Genomic DNA, 27,729 nt, shown 5'->3' with positions numbered 1-27,729 from the left:
TTCGGAATTACCTGAATGCATCGGACAATAATTTAGTGACCAAGCAGGCATTTGGCAGAGGTATGGACCCAAAAATGTTCCCTACCATTCGACCTTATAAAAATAATCGTATCGCGAACCGAGATATGTCGTGTCGGTGTATTGCATCTGTCCCAAAGACGATTATATATAGAATGCTCCAGTCAAAGAAACTTGCTGCACTAATTCAAAACAAATTCCCCCCAATACCTCTTTTTCAACGAGACAGCAGATATATTAAAGTCATTTTTACTTTAGGATTTTGGCTGTAACTTTATATTTAAATAACAAAACACAAAAGACACAGATTCTGTGTGATATTGTGTATCTTGTGGCCATCTTGGCACTGTCTGTACAAAACACACGCCACTGATTTCAATCTTGGCCTACTAGATGGTCTCGATTGAAATCTCATACCTCACATGAATGATAACTTCCGGTGGACACGGTGTTACGGTGGTAATACGTTCTGACTGGTTGTCGGACATTGTATGGATGGTTGTCTTACAAGAGTGGAGGACTTGTAAAACGAGGTATGTGTTGATCATCGGCTGATTGTTCAGGTAACATGCCAGCACTCACTTTAAGATGCCAATTAGCGCCTCTTTAAAGTTCCTTTATCAAATACACCGAGTAATAACGACAGTATGCATGTGTGACTTGGGTTTGGTGCCGCGTTTAACAATATATTCTGTTACATCACACCTGACAGCTTGATCGAAGACACGTCGAAGTGCTGCAGGTCTTGTAGGTCTTCTGATGAAACTCGCGATCTCAGTTCGGTGCCTACAAATCAATAGTCATAATAAGTTCGAGCCTGGGATTTGAACCAGTGCGTTGCACTTATAGAGCAAACACTTGAACACGGGGTCTGTTAGTACCGTCTTGAAAGGGTCTGGAGGAATGTTGCGGTATTACTGGGTTCCTTCAATCTTGTCTGCAATCCGGGGACTTTCCTGGTCATGTCATTGTCACTTTACCTGATAACAACTTAAATTCATATAATAATATTGATATAATCATGGTGGGCATAAAACATTCTATGGATGTTTTAGAATTTGATAAACGCTTTGTGTGAACAGTGGAATTAGCAGTCATATCCCTGCGAACGTCAAAAACATTCTGATTGATTACGAACTGACGGGGAAGTTAAGGTAATTAATGGTTTCCCCGAATGCGATTCATCACACAGGAACAGCATGTGGACCTCGATTACTGGTGATTTAACATTGTTAGAACACTACTGAAAGCGGCATAAATTCATACTCACTCACCCTTTCACTCACTCTGTCTCATATTGAAGTCACTCGCCTATGTTTTATGGAGTGAGTGGGTGAGTTTAGTTTTACGCCGCACTCAGCAATATTCAAGCAATATGATGGTGGTCTGCAAATAGTGGAGTCGAGTTGGGCGATGGGTGGTCTACTAGTGGTGAATATAACGCGTTCGTTCGTCACGCCTAAGACTCAGGTTCGATTCCTCAGATGGGTAATGTGTGAATCCCATTCCGCTGTCACCCACCGTGATATTGTTGGAAAATTGCTAGGTGGCGTAAAACCAAACCCACTCACTCACTCACTCCATAACAGAGTTAATGAAAAGCAGTGTCGCTAGCGACGTATTTCTCATCTATTACATTATTTTTCAAACACTAGTTAAACTCTGTCTTGGTGCAATTAAAGTTGTCTTTCATGAGTCTAAGCAATTTGAAACAGCTGAAAATATTTGAAATATACACAAGACTATACAAGTTATCGCATATACAGTGTATAAGCAGATAGTTGTGGATGAGCTCCCGTGTTAACGCGCGTCGGCGACAGGCTGAGATGTATGGGATTATCAACAAGGTGACAATGTGTTATATCTCACAAACATCCCGGGGAAACATGATGGGTGTGTTGGGGATGAGTCAGGGTTGGAGGATGGCGCCAGTGTTCATTCAGACTACGATACTGCTACACTCAGTGGTATTTCAATGTCGCATAGAGGTTGTTCATGTAACTTTGTAACTCCAATTTGCACGCTTGCAAAAATCGAACTAAACACATATTTGGAACTCTTTTACGGATGCAGTCAAACAAAGCTCTATTTTTAGATCTATTTCAATTTGTTTTCATTTCATTCAGTGTGAAGTCGAATCCCGGATGGAACAAAGGAACAAAAAAAAATAAATAAAAAAAATAAAAAAGTACGAGAATGTATATTTTATCAAGAATAGGGCAATCCCAAATATAACACAACGCTCAGTCAACAGGCCACTCTATCTCCGTGTACCTGCAGAATTCCAATCTTGTTTTAAACACTGACACGACGTCGCGTGTCCTACAATCAGAACACATCGGCTGTGTCCGGTGTAGTATCGACAACAATAAGAAACTGTGGGATTAGTAATGCTAAATGTATAAGTTTACCTTGAGCCCAGATAACACGTGCCGTTGGAAATCTATAGAGGACGACATAGGGTGACTGTCATTGAAGAGACGAGCGGTAGGAGGCTGGCGTAACGATGTGATATACCTGAGACGTATTAACAACTAAGTGGAATTAAGCTTATGAGATTAGTCAAGTATTAGTGGGTCTTTCTGTCGTAATCCGTTTCAAATTTCCATAGAAGACTGAGATGCACCTAGACAGCTGAATGATGGTTCAGAGTCTCCCTTCTCCCTGGGTTCATTTTCAGTTTAAATGAAGTTACCAGGTTCTATGCTGCGATCTACAAAATCACGATACGATGACGTGTCAATTAAGTCAGCGACCTGACCACGCGATGCCGTTAGTCGCCTTTTACGACAAGCATGTCATGGTGAAGATCAGTTTCAACTCGGATCTTCAGGGATACAGAGACTAAGGCCAGCAACGGTCTGTCCATCTAACATCAAGCTGATCTTTCGTTTTATACGTGACATATTGTCAAGGCGGTATTAAACCTCTCATTCACTCACTCACTCACTCAGTTTGTTTCGGGTATTCGTGCATTGCATTCAAGCGATGAATGCCTCTAGCTACGTACGTATAGTTTATCATTGCTGATGTGAATATATAATCTATAAAAAGAACGGGGACGGCGGGATAGCTTAGTGGTTGAAGCGTTCGCTTGACACGCCGAAGACCCGGGTTCGATTCCCCACATAGGTACAATGTGTGAAGCTCATGTCTGCTGTACCCCGCCATGATGCTGCCACAACATTGCTAAATGCGACGTAAAATTAAAATCACTCACTATTAAAAGGTCAGCTCGTTGGGAGTACTTTAACCAAGAACCATTATCACGTCATTATTTAAATGATGTTTTAATATTGTGTCGTCATGCTAAGAATTTAAATTGCATGATGTAGAATGTTGCAATATTATAAATGCATTCTTTAATATAAAAGATTTCTTTCAGAATTGCTGACTTGATATAAGGATACGAGACATGGTGCGTGCATACATGTCTGGTGAATACAGAAATTACTGCATGAATGAGAGGAGTGATGTCAAATCTTCGTTGAGTAGCACAATGACGCTCTCTGCCAGTGAACGTCTTTCATCTATTTCGATAACCACGCCTATAATTTATATGTAAATGGTGTATTCGAGCGCGCTGGCGTATACTCGTCCCCAGCCGTCACCGGTGTAGCCGTTTCGTAATTGTTTGAGAAAGAGGTCATAATAAAAAAATCAGAGTATACTTTATCATTTGGATCACGAGTAACCTTGTTTTAGGCATGTTCACAAAAGTTACAAAACCATTTCCATACAAGCGAACATATAGAAAAGGCAGCGTCGCTTCATTATGGCTACAGGACACGTGTATACAACTCTCCATTAAATAGTGATGTAACAGGTATTCTCACAAAGGTAAACCTGTCATTTCTCACCGGTGGGGGACGGTGGGGTAGCCAAGTGGTTAAAACGTTGGCTCGTCGCGCTGATGACCCGGGTTCGATCCCCGACACGGATACAATGTGTGAAACCCATTTCTGGTGTCCCCCCGTCGTGGCGTTGCTGGAATATTGCTAAAAGCGGCGTAAAATCAAACTCAGTCAGTCATTCTCATCTGTGTTACCCGTAAAAACCCCATGCACAGGGGGGTCAATTATTCACCTGCAAAGAACACTTGGAATTGCGGGAGATTGTGTTTGTTAAAGATTCTAAATGCATGTTACCTGTGAAACCTGTGTTCATACACCACCTTTGCCAACGACAAAGTCGTGTTCGTGGGTGTCGCTAACGCGTTAAACGTCTAAGGTCGGCATCGACACAGCTGACAACAGAAATAGTCTTCAAAGTGGCGTTACACTCACTCAACCACTGACAACAAGCAAGTCTCTTGTGTGATATGGAAATCGACTCGGAATAATGAGTAGCACGTGTCCGTCAGTATAAATAGCGACTCTACATATCCGACTGAAACATACAGTGCATCCAGTAGTTTACATTTTCATCTCGAGTTCTGTGTCACGGAGTGAGTGAGTGAGTTTGGTTTTACGCCGCTTTTAGCAATATTCCAGCGATATCAGGGCGGGGGACACCAGAAAATGGGCCTCACTGTGTTGTCACGGAGGTAGTAGTAGTAGTAGTAGTAGTAGTAGTAGTAGTAGTAGTAGTAGTAGTAGTAGTAGTAGTAGTAGTAGTAGTAGTAGTAGTAGTAGGCGAGCTGATGAATTCCCCCGGAATTGCCTTTAAATCACAAATGAATTCATATACAGACTATTGTGTTCAAACTGTTTTATTTTTTACGCAGGAATGTATCCATATTCGGTCACCACTCAACGATCGCTTTTGTACTGACCCGTACGTGAGATCTGACTGCTTAAGTTAACTGGAGTTACTTCCCTTACACAGGTACACGTTTCACTCCTGATAGACAAGACGATTGTAGGTGCCTGTGGTGACATACCGGCTGTCTCAAGATCAGTCTGTCTCCGTGCCCCAGGGAATGCATCGAAAATCAGGCCAAGTCAATTCTCAGCTCCTTAACTGATCATTATTCTAGCATTAAATATATGTTTTAAATTTTGATTCAAATAACATAATTCGGTGTTTTTTTTTCTGGGACTTACTGCTAATCTGTTTACGGCCGGGGTGTGGTGTGAGTATAAGGTGGGGTATGGCCCCGTTGGAGGTGGTGTGTTGGGGGTGTCAAATTTGGGGGTGGTGGGTTGTTAGCGTGGAGAGGGTGTTCATTTTGAGGGAGGTAGGGTATTGTGCGTGTCAGATCAGGGTGGTGGTGATAGTGGGTGTGGCTATGGGGTGGGGTCTGTAGGGTATTGTGGTGTCTAGGTGTGATGGAATATTGTCAGGTCATTGTCTTATGTGATGTATGTGTGGGGTTGGGGACTTGGGTGGGGTGGGGTGGGGTGGTGTGTGATCTGGGTGGGTGGGAGTCATTTGTGTATCGGCACCATAATACAATTGAAATCCGCCTTCCATGCATTACCGGTGCACTTACTTATCGGTATATGTTATGTTGTTTCACTGTTATGTAATGCACCTTTTTTGCTTTCACTTAATTATCACGTTTTGCTTGTTTGATCCAGTTAACCGGACGTCTCTCTATCCGGACGATTTTCGAGTGAAACCAAAACGTCCGGATAAACGAGGTTCGTAAAACTGTAAAAACATTTTTTTTGACACATCAAGGTCGTGTTCCACAAACCTCGTATGACGTCAGAGGCTCTGAATGTCTTCTTGTACTCTCGTCTGTAAATTATTACCCTACATATCGTCCTCTTCAACAACTTTAAGAGACCGTATCTATTTTTCTTGAAACGAAACCGCTGCTTATAGCCCAGGGCTACATTTCACAAAGCGATCATAGCAATTAAGTGATCGTAACTTTCTGTCACTTTGCGAACCCGGCCCAGGTTATAAATTAGCATTGATTCTTAGGACGTCATATTGCTTCTACTTGTCGTAAAACCTACTTAAATTCTGCGAAGGATTTTAAAGGTTTGCACAGCTGAACGTTTCACGAAGATAGCCTATTAACCAACTGTTTGCTAGTCACAACATTCAAAAACCCTCAGTCATCAAATAACATTCTTTCATTCTGTAATAGGACGATGAACGATGGCATCACAATTCAATTCCTCAAATAACTCTTTACTATAGATCAAAGGTCTGTTAAACAGAGTGATCTTCATTGCTCGACACACCACGGACGTAACATCGGACAATGAACTGCGCACGCATGGCTTTCCACATGGCATCAACCATTAGAAACAAATTCATTACTTTTGCTTCACACATGTTATGTCACACAATTATCTGTGATTGGACACACATCTGTGACTCAACATGGCAGGTGAACACTATGTTATGCAACATATTCCATTGCTTGGCGCGCCCAAGGTGGGCTGTAAAAGACCTAGTATTGCGAGAAATTGTACTTCAGAGGTCACATGGTCACGCGACTAAGAAAGGTCAATGACCGATGTGAAATGTCGCAAAGTCTGTTTATGCGCTAGTAATGAAATATCAGTGGATAGATATGCAATATACATATATGCAATTCTTTGTAGAATAACATGGGAGAAAGTGGTTCAAGTACCGTACACATGTTGTACTGTATCAGTCAAAACGTATGTATGATTTTTGAGAGGTGGGATTGCATTATGTTTCGATGCTGGTTAAAAAACGTGTCTTGCCGTCAGTGCACTGAATGTGTGACAGACGATGCCACAAAACATATTCTTGCATATCTCCAGCCATGATGACACGCTATATGTTAAGGTGTGTTGACATCTCCTGTGACCACCGTGAGATCTACATTCCCCTTGACTTGGCAGAACTGTCACTAGACCCCCGAGAGAAGCTATGTCATGTCTTTATACGTGGGCATCCTAAACGTGGAATATTGTTCATGGCAGCGTTGAAACTCACTCACTCACTCACCCAAACACATGTACACCCACCCACCGACCCACACAATAGCTCTACTAGCTGTACAAAGAATTCCTCCATCCTTCAGTTGCCTCGAAAGATACTCCCCACTGAGGGGATCCGATCTTTGGGTTGTTTTTTAAGAGTTTTACCAGCGCAATCCCATTGAATGCAAATGAGTCATTTACGGTTTTATTGCATTTGTAAGAACTAACAATGGTAGTTGTCTTTCAGATTCAGTTATTTTTTATGAGAAAAAGAAAAAAAGAAGAGAAAAAATAATAAAAGAATAAAAAATCCCCAAACAAACCAGAGTTCAAATACTCAGGAAAAGGCCGAGGGCCAGTTACCCGGGCGAGGCACCGGGGGTCGGAGATGTAGCCCCTTACTCCCCATTCTGGTACCTATGACACTCCCGTCACACAGAAAGACTCAGTCTTCGGGTACACAACACCTCAGAAACAGCTGTTGCCACTATGGTGAGCTCCAATGGATTTTCTCACGGGTGAGGTTGGTTAGCTTAATGGATAAAGCGTCACGCCGAAGACCCGGGTTCGATTTCCAACATGGTTATATTGTATGAAGCCCATGTTCCCCCGCCGTGCTATTGCTCGAACATTGTTAAAAGCTGCGTACAAGCACTCACTCACCCCTCCAATACATGGGCCATGTTTGTACATAAAACATACATGAACATGAACTTGTGGGTGCTGAACCTCGTACCTCTCCCTCACCCCTTGCTGTTATTCTGTCACCCCTCCCAAGGTCAGGTGCATTTACACCTCCACACCATGTCGCTCCATGACACTCGACCCCGGGGCAGTAGTCCCGTCTGTCTCGGGCTGACAAAGGTGGGTGTTTGTCAAGGAGGGTTGAGCTTGTATGCTAAGCACTCGCCTCAATCTGCAGTGTGGAATTCCACTTATGTTAATTCCTCAATTACTTTCAGATGTGCACGACTGTGTACGTGTCACTTAGTTCGGACAGCTTCTGTTCAGCTTCAGCCTCTCTCATTTACATATGTGTTTTATTATATTGCAAATATAATAGATGAGAATGAATTAAGAATACTAGCGTCAAGCTCTGACGGCGGCCCATTAAATTATCCAGACCATTATAATCAGAGAAAGAACTTGTCAAACAACAATTGCCAAGAGACCAAAAGTATCTTGTGGTTGCGCTCAGTTTATTTATTTGTTTGTTGTTTAACGCCACAATGAGCGATATTCCAGCTATAACACAGAGGCTTTGGAAAAACTGAGTCTGGACTAGAATATCCACTGACTGATGCCATTAACATCGATCTGCTTAACTGGGAATAGGTGATAGGTGTTCAACAAGCCTGGTCATCCGATGCCGTTAGTAGCCATGTACAGCATGCATTGGTTACTGAAAACCAATTCTAAACATGATCTTCCCAGGGTCAGACACTAAGGTCCGCTTCTTTAGGGACGTAGTCGGTCTCCTATACCGCTAGTATCGCTCTATCAACCACAAACTTGCTTGATAATGAGTCGTTCGATTCTGAAGTCATTTAGTTGAAATATTGTTTATTATAGTAAACACTCTTATTTTAACCACTTTAAATAGATCATGCTATTTTGTGTCAGTCAAAAAAGGTTAAAATGTTTGAGATATGTGGGAAACACTTAACGTATCTTTTCACTATTTTCAGATATAAGACAGAACAGAACAGAACCAAAAGTAATAGCCAATATGTCCGCCGACGTGATTGAACGGAAGGCCTACTTTGTGGGACTCTGGAGAGGAGACGTGGTTTCCGACAACATCATCCGTCAACTCAGAGTCAAATCAGAGGCTGATAAAGGCAAGAAAGTGAAGATCCGATTGTCCAAAGATGGTGTCCAGATCAGGAAACCTGCGATGTTCCAGGCATCGTCTTTATTTGACACTTACCGAATGTCTGATATATTCTTTATCACAGTCAATCAACAGAACAGATCGTGTCTGTTATGCATTGTCCGTGATCTAAAGCATAAATACGCAATCTTGGCATTCAGGTGTACATCAGACCTTGATGCTGGATTATTCGTGCAAAATTTCAAGTCTTGGAAAAGCCTAAGTAGGGGAGGTAATTATGAGCTGAAACGTAAACAGGATGGGAACTGGACTCTTCGCAATCGAAGTGCCTCTCCTACTCGACAGCCTCTTCAAATACCTAACGGTAGACCTACACACTTTCAAGTTAATGGTGATGTTAGGCACGTCAGCCACACCCCGAGACACACCAACCACACACGGATGAATGATATTACCGTGCTTCCCGACTCCGGAGTTGTGACTAAAGAGCAGGTGATCATGAATGGCCGTCAACGACATAACATTGGAATCCAGACCATGTCAAACGACATCGACATGGACCAGATGTCAGAGGTATCAGATGTTTCCGCTTTCAAGGACGAACTAGAGTCTCTTTCACAGGAACTACGAGAGATCAAGTTCCTTCTGGAAAAGTCCACCGGCATCAGTGTAGAGGAACACTACCGGCGGGCCAGAGAGGCAAAAGAAACAAATAATAACGATGAGAAGGTCTTGAATAACAGTGGCTACCCAGAGGGTATGGCAAGGGTGTATGTGTCTAACAGAGAACCACCAAAGATGGTTCCAAAGCTTTCACTCCCTGCTGACAATGAAGACGAAGTGTTTAGTGATGAGCCAGATTTGAGAAGCTATGGCGTCCAGACAGTTCCAGGGCAGGCGCTCAGCCATCCTTACATCAAGACATCAGAGGTTGCAAAAGTGTTAAAAAGAGAGTTCAGCAGTTCCCATCTTGAGGACAAGACACCCCGTGTAATGGCGGTTCCCTTCCCAGCTGATGACAAATCAGTGCAACCGGACAAGCAGAACGTTCTCACCATACAAACCAACGGCACTGCTGATGGACATTCTTCTGCGAAAAACAGTGTTCGGGTGAAATTTGATTCCAGATCTGTGAGAGTAGCTCATGATCAGAAGTCAAGGTCTATGAGACTCAGCTCGGATTTCATGGTACCATCAACGGTTCCTAAACCAATTGAGAAGACATACGCTCGGCCCACAATTCTTCGTCCTGGGTATGACTCCCATCGCAATGTCCATAGCCGAAGAAACAGGCCTCAAAGTTTATACATCATGTCAGGGGCTCAGCCCCTTAAGGTTCAGAACCCCAAGCAAACATATGAAGCACAATTTTGAATTGAAGGCCCTTGTAACTGACCTATATTATGCGTAGGGTCTCTGCTAATATCATAAGTAACCCAGCAGATATTATAGGTACGATTTGTGGTTTGGAACATTTGATATGTTTAAACCGACGGGTGAAATGTGACTTGGGTCAAACTTGGGCTCTGAACAGATGGAGCCAATTGGAGAAGATACACTGGTCTACTTCACTGTCGTTAGGGGTAAGTGTGCATTGGTTCCGAAGATGTTCGCCAAACACTGTGGAGGTGTGAACAGTGAATACCCCAATAGTTTGTGTTTAGAAACACGACCCTGCTTCCGAATACCCTTAGCAAATCAAGACAATGTCATTAAAACATAAATCGTATAGAGGAACGACTGTGCCCCATTCCTACGTGGATCCTTACTTAACCAATCAGTGCAGTGTCTGTGTGGGACTAGTAATATCACTCACCGAGCAGTGTTCGGAACAACATACTCTTGTCCTATGTCCGGGTGTTGCATGTATGATGCTCTGTGAGATGCTCTGTGACCAGCTCTTTACATCACTTTACATCAGTTCTTTACATCGTTCTAGGACATCACTTCTTCAACAAGTCATGTGATGTTAGTCACCTGGTAGATTTACATGCCAAGTTTCTTAACAAATTCAGACGCTTTTGTCTGCAAGTTATGTGATGTATGACAGGTCTTCAACACGTGAAAAGTCCCTTAACAAGCTCCTTGACATTCAGGTTCCGTGATTTTTGTGACAAGTTCTTTACGCCTTCTGCATGTTCTTTGGCAGAGGTTCTCATATAAGTCTTTCTACAAGTTCCTTGACAGGTTCATTTATAAGCTCCTTGACGAACTGTTTGACAAGTCCTTCAGCAGTTCCTTGACGTCAAGTTCTTCTACAAGTTCCTTGACTAACTTTTGGACATGTTCTCCACAGTACGAGGAGTAAATGCATCCTTAAATTGTGACGCTGAAAATATGTTTTAAAATGTATATATTACCCACATTTACATATGAGTCTATATACAAGCATATGGAGAACCTACCATATATACTCGGAGGGCTAGATAATGTTAGATCTGACATGGCGAGTGAGAAGTAGTGACGGAATCAATATAGGGTTATCATGACTATACACGTGTTTGAGTGTACAAGTGTACTTGTATATAATCATGCACAGTGGAACCTCTTTAAACCGGAACCTGTAAGGTGGTGACTCATTGTTCTTGATACTTGCTGATCAAAATACAATGAGTTTGGTTTGATGGGGTTTACCTGTAACTGAGCAATAATCGTATAATGTATGTTAACAGCATTATTTAACTAAGTCAGCAGTATTTGACTAGTACTAACTCGCACTGTGACAACTGATTCAAGATACCATACCACTAATAGAAACTAATTCTACCTTGTATTTCTATTATGACATAAAGAATGAATCATTAAAGGTCTCCGTTGTTTTACTGTGCTCTTTGTGCGTGGTGCGTGTCAAAGTGTATTCAGTGTCAGCATGGCAGTGTGTTTTACGCCGCACTCAGCAATATTCCAGCGACGGTCTGCAAAGAACCCAGTCTGGACCAGATAACCCAGTGGTCAACAGTAGATACAATGGCATCAACCAAATGAGAGAGCCTGACACCCGATCCTGTTAGTCGCTGTACGACAAGCATGGGTTACAGAAGACCAATTCTAGCTCGGATCTTCACGGGTTGGTGCCAGGTGTATCTGCAGAAGGCTATATCCACCTACAAGGTATATAAAATCAGTCATTTCGTCAAATGAATGAGAGGGTCATCCATTTCGCGTCATTCTGTGTACCAAACATCATAGTCATTTCATGAAATTTGATTTCATTTATATGTGGTGGACACGGGTTTGTGAGGTGTGGCTGCTCTGGACACAGCAAGTGTCAAACAAACAAATGTACATGCTTCAGAGCCAAGATGAAGTGCTATAGTCGCTGTCGCAGTAGTTTTAATGTCAGTGATGTTGAAATTGTGATCCACTTATTTAGTGAAATTTCATGAAAAGACTGAAGTGTACTGATTGTTGTTTCACAAATATCACGCGATATGGCTGACCCTCACAGTCATTTCACGAAATGACTGATATCACAATTAGAATGTAACCTATACATGCATAAGTCATGTTATCAGGTGTATCTACAGAAAGCTCTCTACACCTACAAGTTTTATTCTAACACGTACCTATGAAATGCTCTCAGGTGTATCTACATACAGATATCTACACCTACAAGTTCTACACATGCCCTGGTAATGATATCAGGTGTACCCACAGAAGGCTACATCTACAACTTCTGTTCATGCCTACTTAATGCTATCAGGTGTATCTAGATAAACATATCTACACCTACAGGTTATATACATGCCCTGGTAATGACATCAGGTGTACCCACAGAACACTATCTACACCTACAACATATATACATGCTTACGTAATGATCTTGGTTCCCTTCGCTTTCATTTGTCGACTTTGTCGAACCTCAATTCAATCTCAATACAATAATATTTGTTACCGTGTCAGCGCTGTATAGAGAGGCTGATAATGTCACCTCTGTATATTGAAGCTCATGTTGTCAAAGACCAACAGTATCTGCAACAGATTGCAACAGTAATGGGCACCTGTGCAGCAAGATTGATGAGAGTGTCACACAAATGAGCAACAGTGCAGTACCTTGTTTGCCGGGCATGAAGTTGAAACATGAAGGACGGCCATACATCCTGGCTGTATCAGGTTCCCTTTAAGGTAGTCATCATGTTCCAAAACGAGATTTACAGATAGCTACACCTCTGTCTGTCAGATACTATTTCTCATACAGTCAGCTGTTTCAGAACGTGTCTACAGAGAGGACAAGTGAGTTAATGCGTTTCTGTGAGTGTGTAAGTATAGTTTTACGCCACTTTTAGCAACATTTCAGCAGTATCATGGCGGGGGACACAAAAATGGTCTTCACTCGGTGTACCCATTGTAGGAATTTGAACTCGGATCTTCGTCGTGACGAGAGATCGCTTTTATCACTAATATACGACAATGGTAAACTGAAACATTTTTTATCCATTTTATTATCGATGCCAAGCTTATGGATACACAATATAGAATGTCGTAGATATAACTCATGTTATATTTATGATTACACTGTCTAAGCACTTTTGTAAAGATTAAAGGACTTCCCATTCGGGGTTCGAATCCACATCTGAGAGTGAGACTTCAAAATGTCCATATCTACAAGTCTCCTTGTATCTTGTATCTCCTTGTCTAAAGTGACATAGTTCCCATTGCCGAACATTGCCGAACACAGTGCCACCTACAATGATCCAGACAACCATTTGTCAGACTTCAATCTGTGGAAGCATGGTTGGAGGTGTGTTATTATTGGTGACTACGTGGGGTGGCAATTTGGTGCATGATTCTGAGAGTGTGGGTTCGAATCTAGGATGGGCCTAAACCTTCACAGTAGCAGAATCTGTATTTTACTGAGGTGTAATCCGAAATATTTCGCATATTTTGTCCATTTCCCTTTACTGGCGTATTACTACATAACGAAACGGTAATGAGTGACGTCAACCGGTTTACTCACTGATACCCCTTCTCACCGAGAAAGCAGATACTCACCCGTGATTCGGGAGGGACATTTTTAATGTCTCTTTTGATATTGTTATCAGGGTACGAATATGAAGAACGTTAACTTTTCATCTGGACGTTTTCTTAATGTTAACCTTTGACATTGGTAACATAATACGGCGACAGGAGTTATGGGGTTCAGGTCTGCGGCCATTTCGCCAGTATTTCCAGTTCTGTACATTGACTGAATGTCAGCTATGTCTTGGAAGACTTGTTGAATCAAAGAGCTAGGTGTACCTTGGAGTCAGCAATAGCCCTTTACGAGAAGCTGGCTTGTCAGACAAAAAAATCACAACCCTTAGTAATGATAGAAGTAATTTTGCTCACGCTAAAGAAGCAGTTTGTCAGATACTTCTGACTAAATTATCACTTTGCTACATTTCTGACCACAAATATATATACCCGAATAGGTATCCACAGCAATTCAGGTGAGGTGAAGTGCGGTTCGGTGCGGTTCGGTGCGGTTCGGTTCGCTTCGGTTCGGTTCGGTTCGGTTCGGTGAGAAATGGATTTCTTAGAGTGATATGCATGCATGCGTGTATCTGAGAGTCAGTGTCTGTCTGCTTGTCTTTGAATACCTGTGTACCTGCGTCAGGTTACCCTCTCTCTGTGTGTCTACGTGTGTGTGTGTGTGTGTGTGTGTGTGTGTGTGCGTGTGTGCGTGTGTGTGTGTGCGCGCGTGTGTGTGTGTATTTGCCTTAACGAGGTACTTATATGTATGCAATACCTGCATCAAGCATGTACCTACATCTATCCAGTACCTACATCAACAATGTACTTACATCTATCCACTACCTGCATCAGCGATGTACTTATATCTAGCCAGTACCTACATCTATCTTGTACCTCATCTGGTACTCTATCTGGTATTAAACGTGTACCTACATCTAGCCTGTGCGCGCATCGAATATGTGCCTACATCTAGCCAGTACCTGCATCAGCAATGTATTTACACCTAGCCAGATGTGCTTGCACCAGAGATGTACTTATATCTGTGCAGTACCTGCATCAGGGAATAACCTATATCTAGCCAGTACCTGCACCAGCGATGTACCTAAATCTAGCCAGTAGCTTCATCAAGCATACCCCTACATATAGCCAGTACTTGCAACAAGCATGTACCTATATCTAATCAGTACCTGCACCAGCGATGTACCTAAATCTAGCCAGTAGCTTCATCAAGCATACCCCTACATATAGCCAGTACTTGCAACAAGCATGTACCTAAATCTAGCCAGTAGCTTCATCAAGCATACCCCTACATATAGCCAGTACTTGCAACAAGCATGTACCTAAATCTAGCCAGTAGCTTCATCAAGCATACCCCTACATATAGCCAGTACTTGCAACAAGCATGTACCTATATCTAATCAGTACCTGCACCAGCGATGTACCTAAATCTAGCCAGTAGCTTCATCAAGCATACCCCTACATATAGCCAGTACTTGCAACAAGCATGTACCTATATCTAATCAGTACCTGCATCATGCATGAACCTATATCTAATCAGTACCTGCAACAAGCATGTACCTATATCTAATCAGTACCTGCATCAGGCATGAACCTACATCTACTCAGCACCTGCATCAACAGTGTACTTACATCTAACCGGTGCCCGCCTCGAGCATGTACCTGCATCTAGCCAGTGCCTACATATTCACTGTACCTACATCTAACCAGTACCCGCATCATGTAAGCACATACATCTAGCCACCACCGGCATCAGTGATGTACTTATACCTAGCCAGTACCAGCATATACGCTGCACCTGTAGCTTATATAAACTACGTATGGAGTGTGCGTGTGTCTTTAACAGTTCTGAATATATCATGTACCTGTATCTATACTTCACCTGCATACATCTATGTCTTATACGCATATAATACACCAGAATATACTGCGTATAAGACGGATCTGGCCCTTTATACAAACTGCACTTCGTACATTGCACCACATGAGGACAACCGAAGTGACACATTGGCGAAAAACAAGGAGTTTTACACCAAACTGTTGTTTTGTAAAAAAATGTTTCCTTCGCTAACCTCTCCCTGTTTCGCCCAGAAAATCGTAGTTGACCTGCCTGCTGCCATTCATGGGTCGTGTGGTAAACCCGACGAGTAAGCCTTGTGTATATTTGTGTTGCATGCGACGTGCAGAGCGAGAAGAAGTCAGTCAATATGACGTCCCTACCATCTGACTGTCGAAGGCTATATAAGCTTTAGGCATGTTAGGTCGCCGCTTTAGAGCAACACTTTGATATGGCAAGGAATCCTCGGGGTTGGTAGGGGATGATAGGGCTTGAAGATACTGGCAGTGAATCAGTATCAAGGGTGGGGAGATGTGGGATGGAGGTGGGGGCTATTTAGATGAAAACCTCATATCAACACTCACACACCTGCGACCTCCATGGCTTGAATGGGCTATCTAAAAACGCGAAATGAAAATATTGTGAAAAAACGTCGCTTGGAATGGAGCCAGTTGCGGATAAATATCACAATAATGTGATGGATCGTCCGACACACAGATTCACCTTATAACTGGACTTGATTAGGGAAAAGAAAAGTCATCAAAATGGTTACTGGGTTGAAAATAGTTGTAGAAATACAAAAAAATATAAGATAGGAAACACATCTGTGATACCCATTTCAAATACACCACTCTTGGATAGACAGTCATATAAAAACATTAAAACCAACATCCATTGCACTAATCCACCTGTGTCACAAGTATGTGAAGGAACTTCTATCAAATGGTGAGGCTAACAGGCTTCCGTATCCTGCTCCACTGGCCAGACCAAAACATGACAAAACAGAGTCAAATCATCCACTGGAAATGCTAACAAACCTATATGATACAATTCAACATAAATAAGTGTATCATACATCCTTTAGAGCTCTGAGGCAAGGTTAGAGGTGTCCCCTATGTCTGTTATAAAACTGGTTCACAGTTTTTTTCCAGACTTACAAAAATGCTACTAAAATTATTTTGGAAAGTTGATATCGTACCATGCGTCTATAAAACCTGCTTAAATTCCAATCAATCACACTAAACCATTAATAAAAACTAAGATCGATATAACGGCTTTGTGCAGCATGATCCCCCATTGTGATGTTTATTTCATATACCCTCATACAAAGATCCAACACTGAATCATGTCTCCGTTAGGGACCTGGTGTTCAGCCACTTCCGGGCCAGGCTAGCTATTCTCGAAACGTTCGTAGTCCTACGAACTTCGTAAGCCCATTCTTTAGACATTGGTTACGATCATAGTTAAGACTTCTTAAGGCTACGAACGTTTCGGGAATAGCTAGCCAGTATCGCTGACTGGGTGGATGCATGACATATCCATATTGATTTGACTGGTGTTCGTAGCGTCCATGACTGGGTCGCTTGGTCCAAAATCGATTATTTACAGACATCCGTTATGCAGCTTGAATATTACTGAAAGTGGGAAAAAACAACAACAAACGAACATACAAACAAACAAACGTAAGAAACTCGAGGGGATAGGCGCCACAGAGAGACTTCACGATATCCGGGCACTGAAACCATGCCTGTATATCGAATGAAATGATCTGAAAAATACATTTTCATACACAGGGCCTAGATTTTGGAAGCTCTCTTAGCGCTAAGACAGTTGTAAGCTCTTACAACTTAAGGGCACTTACGACTATCTTATCGCTGAGAGAGCTTCAAATATCTATCTATCTACATGTCGATCAGTTACTTATTGTTATACAGATGCGGTGAAGTAGCCTAAAGCGTCCGTTCGTCAAGCGGGAGACTCGGGTTCGATTCTGCCTATGGGTACAATGTAAGAAGCCCTTTTGGCGCCCCCGCCGTGATAATGCTGGAATATGGTTGAATGGGGCGTAAAAAACTCATTCACTACTATTATACAGCATGAGACAATTCCTATAATTTGTGTGCTGCGTCGCCGCATCTATGTTTGAGTATAAAAGATATCAGCGGAGCAGGAAAAGATAAGACGGTAAATACAGGGGTGTAGAGTAGCTTCGTGGGTAGTGCGTTGGCCTATCACGCCTACATACCTTGTTTGTTTCCAATAATGTGACGTAAAGACCTATAGACGTTGGACAGTTACTCTCTAAGAAACAACGAGTGACCAAGTGGTGTAAAACAGTGTATTTCAATGTGATGTTGAAGGTTCGAATGGTCATATGTTCGCATACTAGACAAGATCCATATTTCATCCATAATACCTTTGTTAGCTTGTAGGTTAAGGCTTATAATATCAGAGAATGGGTTTCACATGCCAGTGTTCGTGGATTTCACCATACCAGTGTGAATAGGTTTCATCTTACCAGTACGAATGGGTTTCACCATGCCAGTGTTCGTGGATTTCACCATACCAGTGTGAATAGGTTTCATCTTATCAGTACGAATGGGTTTCACCATACCAGTGTAGATGGGTTTTACCATGCCAGTGTTCGTGGGCTTCACCATACCAGTGTGAATGGGTTTCGTCTTTCCAGTACGAATGGGTTTCACCATACCAGTGTTCATGAGTTTCTCTGTTCACCGGTTTTATAATATCTGCGTTCCTCGTCTTCAAACAAGTTTCTCAAGTACATGACAGAAATAATTAGTACTATGCCAGATACAAAGACGCTAAAGGTATCTTTAGAAAAATACATCGTAAATGTAAGCAAATTCTCCATATAAGCACTGCTAAGTGCTCAACGGAGAGAACAAAACTTGTTTGTGAAAAGCTACGGAATAAATGTGGACTATAACTCTGGCCTCTACTTCGGTGGTTTAAATAGGTGGTTTAGGTGGTTTAAATAGGTGGTTTAGGTGGTTTAAATAGGTGGTTTAGGTGGTTTAAATAGGTGGTTTAGGTGGTTTAAATCCTCTAGCGGCCGTACGTATTTGGAATCCTGTGATTCTACCTTTTTGTCTGTATGGATTTAGAGTTTGGGGCAAATTGTCCCCTAAAAATATGAAATGCTAGACATCGTACAGCGTTACTTCTGTAAAGATGTCCAAGTCTGAAGAGGATGATGTATTCCTGTCATTCCTACCTGACCACTGTAAAGACGTACTTGATTTTAACATCTCGTCAGAACTGATGGTGCTCGTTAGTTCCTCAGTTCGCAGCTGGGAGAGAATACTCCGCCAAAGTTCATAAACAGCCGTTGTTCTTTCACTATTCAGGACAACTGTCTTACATAACTACAGATAGTTAGAATCACTTATGTATTTCTGTTTATCATATAAATGTAATCTTCATTCTGTGGAGGAAATAAAGAATATATATCTATCTATACTAAAGCCAAAGGTATTTTCTTACAATTGTGACAATATGATGAGCCTTTGTTTATGAATCGATGCCAACAGTGTTGATACCAAGCAAGCGTTATGTTCACGCTCTGTATCCTTTCCCACCAGTTACACCGCCACTGACGTATGTCCAAAACGACGTCGAACTCAACGTTCAAGAAACGTGATCATCAAATATACAGTAGTGACAACATGTCCCACGAGAGGCCTAAACAGAGATTTTACGACCCTTGGGCAAGTTACCTACATATAATGAATGGACAACGCTTGTCCAAATATTTACACAGCTACAAACGGACGCTAATTACACAAACCTACATTTAAGCTCTATTGTGCCGCCTGTTGTTAATGGGATCGTGTTTCGCCGATCAGCTATGACAGTGCCCGTTACATGCGTGCACGCGTTGAATAGAACTATTGTTTTCTTTCTCAATAATGGCCTATCGATCCCGACACCCAATGCTGTACACTGCAAGGCGTACTTATAAACGCTCAGTGCGACTGTATTCGCTTCATTGGAATCACGTGACTGTATCCATTAATCTTCAATATGATCGATATCCCTCTTACAGCTTTTACTTATATAAACTGGGTCATGTGCAACATAAAGTCTATTCCTTTATTCAAAGTCCACGAATCTAGCGTAATAGGGAGGTATTCTTAGTAAGCTGTCATGCGTGAGCGCATTTGGTATGTATGTGTGTCTTTTCTGGACGAAGGAAAGATTTGACCAGGATTGTGAAATTCGATATCGGGTACCCGTCTAGGTATATTTCTCCTGTCATTTAACAAGCAACTTTTACCGAGATTCTATTTCACACATGTGTATGGTATTTGCCGGGAAAACGACGTTTCAGAGATATGGTGTCCGCTGCCGAAAATAGACACCAGCCAAACCGGTTCTCATTGGCAGGCCCCGTAATAAGTCATGCATTCTGAACACAAGATTAGCATACGGGCGAGGGGTCCGCGCTGTTAAGCTCCCGTGCCGGAATTTCTCTTCAGCCCACCGCGACACAGTTGACCAACTGAACGCTGTAGTCGATTGATGGTATCAGTTTGAGGTGGAAGGCAAGGGGCGACTAGTGTGCTCCGGACCGCCGTGGAAACAGGACGTATTCCTTTCGCCAAAGGAGGGCGTATTGTCCGAATGAGTCAGGAAGTGTAGAATGTGCTCCAGCGGGACATCACGCCAGCTCCCGTAACTAGATACTCCCCTTACACAAATGCTAAGAGAGTTCAGAGGGATTTCCTTCAACAGTCCCGCTCCCCGCTTCATTGGGAAGTGAACGGTACACGCGCTACTAAAGTGACAGCGCCGCGCTAGTTTCTCTGCTGTGACACAGAGCGGAAAACACGGATATCGGACGGACTGGAGGCAGAACTGTTGCAGTTTAAACGTCACTGTGTTGTGTTATTTAGTTTCGTGACTGTTGGATCATAAACAGTCAAAATGCCTGTTGAAGATACTTTGATGTGTAAAAAGAATGTGCTATACATTGGGAGCTCCGTACCTTTGGAGACATCGGAAGGCTTGGATGCTATACAGCAACCACTGAAAGAGCATTACCCGGTTGAAGAGGGGGCTACTATTGATGGAATGAAATCCACCCTCACCGTCCTGCCGACGGGATTACAGTTGTTGCTGAATGATGACGATTCGGGGACGATTATTTGGTTCCCGATCACTTCACTGACACTATGTGCTGCTGTTCGATGTATCAACACCGTCAACACTGCCACAGGGGAAAAGGTGGCCAAGTTTGTTTCTCTAAGCTCACCCGCTGCTGGTGGTGTCAATTCTAGGAGGCCGGCAATTTTCACAGCGATCACTCGTCGTACTAAAGGCAAAAAGGTTCTGGAGTGCCATGGGTTTGTTTGTGAAAGTTCAAGGGACGCTTTGGAATTGGTGCAGACAACATCCACGGCCGATAAAATGAGCAAAGCAAGAATAAACGGTACTGTACTTCCCTCAACACCTTCTTATTCAGTTGAGAACGTTTCTAGCCCAGTGACGCGCTCGTACGAAGTGGATAACGTTGTTACCTCGGGGAAAATAATTCCGGAAACTAATACTCTTCTCCGCTCACCAGCGATGCAGGACTACCCCGTCAGGCTGATATCAGGGGAGAGACGACCCTCCTCAACCAACGGAGTTGCGCCCGAGTTTATGGATAATCCACCAGAAAACGGGTACTTCTACAGCACCAGGACGTCAAAGGTAAAAAAGTATACCATAGATCCTGTGTCAAGTGCGGAAGCAGATTATCTTAACGTGTCTTCTCAAGCTCCCTTTGCACCCAGACCTGCAGGAGATCGTAGGTCAGTTTACAGTCAGCCCGTCACCATGGCTGCCATGCCTCCCGAGGCTTCCATGACCCTGCCCCACCCACGACCCGCACCTGTCGTATCTGTAAGGGCAGTCCCACCACCACCCCCTACAGTGATTGCCGCACCCCCACAAGTGGTTCGAAGAGGAAGGTTTTTCTCCCCACCTCCTACTCTGATGCGCCCGAGGGTAATAGCTGGGTACCCCCGCCGGGATCCACATGTGTTCGTGCCACCACCGCCGGTTTTCATTGACGCACCGTACGTCATCAAACGACGACCCCAACGACGGGGGTCACATTCGTCTGGATCTGGTTCAGGATCATCACGGTCTTCATCACCAAGGAACATCCATGATGAGACCTTCCCGAAGAGACACATGAATGGCGATAATGGAGACCTTTCAAGCGAGCTCAGTTCCAGACCCAGAACTCCACCCACAGATTACGAGTCTAGACCCAGGGGCCCCAGGATTAGCCGCAGGGAGGACTACGACCTTCGTCACCGCGCACCCCTGGGTGCATTCCCATCTAACGGGTTTGCCCCTCCCCCTCAGCCTGGTTACTACATGTACGGACCACAGCGATACCCATACTTGCCCATGTACGTGGAGGGCAGAGCCAGATCAGTGCCCCCTCCGGACGGCAAGGGGAAGAAGGGGAAGAAAGGTAAGAAGAACAAGAAGGAGAAGAAGAACAAGAAGAGAGTATATGGCATGCCGAGTGACTCTACAGACAGTTATAGTGGATATATGTCCGAGAACCCCAATATGTTTGACAGAAGCTACCCACGCCTGCCACGAGACTTCAGGAAAAAGGAAAACATGAATATGAGTGAAAGGGCTTTCTCCAAGAATCTGGAGGCACAGAGCAGAAACCCCCATTCACATGAGGCTGGCATGTCTGCTTATGCACTCAACGAACATATGGCATCTAGAGCTCGGGGTGAGGACGAATTTCATATGTACTAAGGGTGATCTCAAGATACTTCAGTTGGAATATATGTGTCCACCTGAACAGTCTTCAGTAGACTGAAGTGACCTGTTCGTGGATTTCGCAAGATGGCGACACACACATGGCGTGTAGGAATTCTGGGAAGGTTGCAGGATGGTACACTGTGTGTGTTTGTGAGGATCGACTTGACCTCCAGCGCAAAGTGACCTTTACCTGAGTTGGTGAGAAACATGTTAATGAAACAGCAAGCTGACATTTAGGCTTACTTTCGGAGAGGTCAAAGGTAAAGGGTGAAGGTCAATGAAGAGGTGACGCATCAGGTGAAAGTTCAACAAATATAAACAATAGAATAACTACCACGAGCATTATAATAAACGTGAGATATATATGTGCAAATGTTATAGAAAATGTCATACTCATTCATGTACAAAGTATCAGTTGTACTCATACGCAAACCATATGATCTTGTACATACATTTAATGCTAGGTCATGTATTGCGGTCAATCGTTGAAGCAGGTCTGATGTATCGGCAATATTGTGAAGTGAAGCATAATCCGTCGTAGTCATAGCAACGATTAACTTAGAAACTTACAAGATAGAGATGACAGGGAATGTGATTGAGCAAGTTTTGTAAGATTCCACAAACAGGCTCCACTGATTAATTTGACATTAATTAATGACGTTAATCTCGCACGCATTTCCCAGCTAACCTGCGCAGTTTGATATTATGTACATAGACTTGTAAATCTCGTTCGTATAGTTCATTAATGGGCACTGTTAGAACATGGAAACAAAAGGATTATGTTTGAAAATTCTGTAAACATTGAAGTCAGCACCTAACTACAGCAACTGGGTCTTGGTTTACAGAAAGCTGCTGAGCTTGCACCTGGGGCAGGTTTTGCAAATACTAATCAAACACGTGTACATTTCGAACTTGACGACAAAGTCAAACATTGCTCGGAATTTGTCCTAATTCATCAAACATTGAATGTGAGAAAATTTGAAATGTTCTTGCGTTTTTCAAAACTAACCATTGACACAATATATGTATATTCGTACAATATTTGTCACGCGATGAAAGGAACGTCTATTTAACTACCCCTTTGAAGCTATTGCTGTTACCCGCTGTACATAACATATTCAAATCAGTTTAAGATTTACCAGACTAATTACATATTTAAACTGATTTATAGTGTCACTCCCGGTCCGGTTTAATCTTTGTGCATGGAACGCGTTTCAGAAATAAGTGTGCACACACTAATCACGGTTGCTAATTGACTGGTTGCTGTCTACAATAGTGCATTTGTGTAAACTGGGTTTGTGTTCGTGTTATTGCGTAATACTTCAACACCCCGAGGCGAATACTGGAGCTGTCTGTGACAATGATTGTTACTGATCACAACCACTAACACACTATTTATGGCCTTGTAAAGTCACGATATATTATAAGGTATATATTGGGCTTCTGAATAATTTATTCCACGTTAACCAAAACAAAATGAACAGGATATCACTTTTCCATTGCATTACCATAACTCGTTAATATTTTATCGACTTTCAGAAACATAAACTATTAATTATGTATGTCATTCCTGAAATTCAAATAAAGGTATCAGATTCATAAGTTAAAAAGACACATTTTGACATATAAGATATCGCACAAATAGGGAATTCGATACTGAGAAGTGTGCTGCTTGGTAATAAAATGAGTTCACGCGAAAATTGAAAATTTGACTGCAATCAAATACAGTTAACTGACTGAAGCCATCATTGCTGACTTAAGTCCAAATCATTCTGCTGTCCATTACCCCCGAACACTCGAGTTTTCTTGTTTAATTTTTAAAATTTTGAGACACTATTGTTAATTGCCCAAAGGTTCACACTAACATCTGAACTTAAACTTATATAATGTGCAACACATTGCGGAATGCGTCGATAAATTCATAATGCAATATCGAACTGATATTATTACCTGCTAGCATTCATTATGATACCCCGTTATACTCGAAGGTCTCTGCAATAGGACCAAATCGACATTTTATGTGTGAGTGAAAGATCGGAAGTTGATATTAACTCTGGAGATCGATGATTGCATATCCTTGTATTGAGGCCAGCGAGGTGTTGACGCGAAAATGCTATGCATACCTGTTCTTTCATTAGGTTCATAGACCTTCTGATGCTTTCAGTTGCCATTAAAACTAGTTTGATCCGAACAAATATTTGTCCCTTTTAAAACAAAACAAAGCCTAAAAAATATTTACTTTCGAACCTTCAAATTATCTCTTGAGGAAAATATTTTTTTCTTTTGTTCGATTAGGTTATATTTTTATGCGATAGCGTATTTCATACTGTCACATTTGATATTGATTTCATGGAATATTACAAAGAATGTTTTTATTACTATTCGGATATGTTTCTACAGATTTGTGAACACTGAAAAGGTCTATCTGCTGAATACTTGGCCAGATGCTAAGGTTGATATCTAAACTGACCAGGTACACAGGTAGATTTGCCATACGGTACAGAGGTTAATCTGCTGAACTTATCAGTCTACAGACATAGTTCTGCTTGACCCAACAGGTATACAAGTACATCTGCTGCACCTGACAGGTATACATGTAGATCTGCTACAGTCGACAGGTATACAGGTAGATTTGCTACTCCGGACAGGTATACAAATATACCTAATTTACCTGGAAGCAAACTGACAGACCAGGTACTAGCCCCATTTGCCTGGAAATAAATGCTTTAACAGGTGATTACATGAACTACTACGTAAACACTGTCTACTGTCTAGTATCTATATACATATAGATACATTATGTCAACACACGAGCTCAAACCACAACAAATGGTCTATATTTAGCATTACGTTTGTTTACAATACTGTAATAGTAGCCGTAGAAACAGTAAACACTTGACGGGTCTCACCAAGCAGGTCAATTAGCGTCCTTGATGTTCATATATGTTATGAGATTACTTTTGTATTTATAACTGCTAAGAAAGTTAAAGTGAAAACTTAAACATATTGTTGTAAAATTAACTGTATTAATCTGAAAGAATATATCGGAAATAAAAATTCTGACCAGTATATGATGTACGGCAGATAGGAAGACATTGTTCATATTTTTAACAAAGATTTGTATGGAATATACTGAAGTGAATATTATTATGTTTCAGGAAATTGCTATGATTCTTGTTGTATAGGATGTTTCCCAGCATGCTGTTGAATTCGTACATCAGTTTTTGGCAATTTGTTGATAAAGTAATATTCTCAAATATCCTCATAAATAGTATTTTACTGAACAGTGTTAACACGATTACCATGATGTAATACATTGCAATTATTTGATGGTATAACACCCAAATAACCAGTGGTCTTCCCGCCTGTTTTGCATTATGACGTCACGATGACGTCATTTCTTTCAGCCCTTATGTAATCAAAGAGTTCTATCCAGAAGTATGTATATTTTATTAATAAATGTATATTGTTACATCAAATATTACTTTTCTTTTCATTTATTGCTTATGGTGAGATGAGCACTATGAAAACGCAGTGTTGAATGTATCCATGTATGTACAAATGTATAGCTCAAATGTGTTATTAATGTGTTCTTTCTCAACACACGCTATTGTGTTGATAACCCTCAGAACTGAGGCATTTAGTTTTGGCATGGCGTTTTGTTACTAATACAAAGCATATTCTCATCCGTTGAGTAACATAATGACATCATCAAAATAATATAGACAATACAATGATAATATAATCTTTTTGAACCGATGCATTAGTATTGCGTTTTGATGGTGTGTTGCTAGTTGGAAACGAGACTTTGATAACCACCTCGTGTTAACTTGGATCGATATTAACAAGAAGTAAAGATAGCGATTCTCATGCAGATATATCTGTCATATGTGATGTGTTTCTAATTATGCATTTTGTGGAATGGTAAGTTATTATGATCATTAACATCATTTTGTTATTGGAACAACAAAGTGTATGTGGTAGCCTATATGGGCAGGAGTCCTGATTAACAAGGGTTTGATGAACACGTTAAGTCAGTTAAGTCGGGTTCACAGAATTTTCCCCAGAATTTACCCAGAGCATTTGATTAACCTGAAGATGCCAATGTGTGATTGTAATTTATCTCATTGGACGCTTTGGCTCACACCGCCCCGGTTCTATGAAATGCATAAAGGGAAACTGGTTATGCATAGAGAGTAAACTGAATTATTTTGTTGAATATTATTAATGTAAAACGATAATCAGTTTCTTGTTAATATTTTTAATGGAATATTTAAGAATGTTTACATTCTTGAGCAAGTGGGGAAGGTTCGTGTTCTCAACGTTGTGTCCCATATGAAGTGTTGTAGATGGAGTCATGACGTAGTGTGATCGGGACTAGGGTGGTTAATGCCACGAGGATTACCACACTGGGGCTAGTTATAGACTAAGAACGTGCCTCAAAGGCAAGCCTCTTAACTCAGAGGAGTGTATAAATCACTTGACTCCAGACCTAATCATCTGTGGATGATACTCGTATCGTGTGCTTAAGGAGGCAGCGGGTTAGTGGTTAATGCGTTCAGTTACCGCACCAAACACTGCAGTTTCAATCCACATATGGACACACTGTTGCTGGAGTATTATTAAACGCAGTGTTAACACATACTAAATCCAGATTTCAATATAACCAGTTGCAAGTCTGATTACATAAGAGGCTATTAGAGACCACTGATGAGGCTACTTGTGTGTCTTTTTGTCGAAGATGATTCTGAATCAGAATATTGTCATCACATCTGTGTCTGATGCCTCCATGTTTGGCGGGATATACAAGGATAAACATTCCATGCTCGTAACAGGTACATACATACAAAGAGAAAGAATTAAAAGAACATTTAACAACTTTAACAAGCCGACAGACTGTTTGGCTCGTAACAGGTACATACATACAAAGAGAAAGAATTAAAAGAACATTTAACAACTTTAACAAGCCGACAGCATGTTTGGCAGAAAACAACACCCATGACGCAAAAACATTAATCATGTAAAATGTAAATGAATCGTTTTGTTGATGGAACAACTACTATTTTCGAATACGTCGACGTCATCCATACGTGCCTGTCGTCAATGTACTGAAAAAACGCCAGCCATACATATACTGAACAGCAAAAGAAACGCATCTCTGTTTCTGTCAAGTTTTTATATGGGAGACATATACATGAACGTTTACTTTGAAGAGATTGCGTTTCTGTTTCTTTTGTCGTTCAGTATACATGCAGTTGTTTTCAGTAGATGGTCGAGAGAATGGTCAGAATTTTGTAAGCATGGACTAAATGAACTAATTTGCTCGTGATCCCGGGGGTCAACGACAGTTAATTGCTCCTTTGTTTGGGATAAGGACACATTTTATCGATGAACAACTTCTTTATTTAGTTTAG

At 41.8% G+C, this 27,729-nt stretch overlaps 2 protein-coding genes across 6 annotated transcripts in view; both read left to right on the top strand.

The window, feature by feature from the left end:
- Positions 1–11,512, top strand: part of LOC137294436 (uncharacterized) — a 42,473-nt gene extending 30,961 nt beyond the window's left edge. For 3 of the 5 annotated variants that reach the window (XM_067825457.1, XM_067825472.1, XM_067825448.1), the window contains one exon: positions 8,561–11,512. In XM_067825457.1, the coding sequence (XP_067681558.1) occupies positions 8,602–10,080 (1,479 nt within the window). In that variant the 5' untranslated portion in view covers positions 8,561–8,601 and the 3' untranslated portion in view covers positions 10,081–11,512. Of the gene's footprint in view, positions 1–4,744; positions 4,846–5,540; positions 5,604–8,560 lie in introns of all 5 variants that reach the window. The other 2 variants (XM_067825466.1, XM_067825480.1) reach the window with 2 other exon arrangements.
- Positions 11,513–19,922: 8,410 nt separating this feature from the next.
- On the top strand, positions 19,923–25,794 carry LOC137294281 (uncharacterized). Its single transcript, XM_067825289.1, has one exon. It carries the CDS (start codon positions 20,465–20,467, stop codon positions 22,307–22,309), a length of 1,845 nt encoding a protein of 614 aa, XP_067681390.1. The 5' UTR covers positions 19,923–20,464; the 3' UTR covers positions 22,310–25,794.
- Positions 25,795–27,729: the final 1,935 nt, after the last annotated feature.

This window comes from Haliotis asinina, chromosome 1 (assembly GCF_037392515.1).
Source record: "Haliotis asinina isolate JCU_RB_2024 chromosome 1, JCU_Hal_asi_v2, whole genome shotgun sequence".
Classification (NCBI taxonomy): Eukaryota; Metazoa; Mollusca; class Gastropoda; order Lepetellida; family Haliotidae; genus Haliotis; species Haliotis asinina.
This window is presented reverse-complemented; position numbering and strand designations above follow the sequence as displayed.

Bases quoted from the DNA above. Each gene is read 5' to 3' on its own strand.
- LOC137294281 (XM_067825289.1), top strand. From the start codon at position 20,465: ATGCCTGTTGAAGATACTTTGATGTGTAAAAAGAATGTGCTATACATT.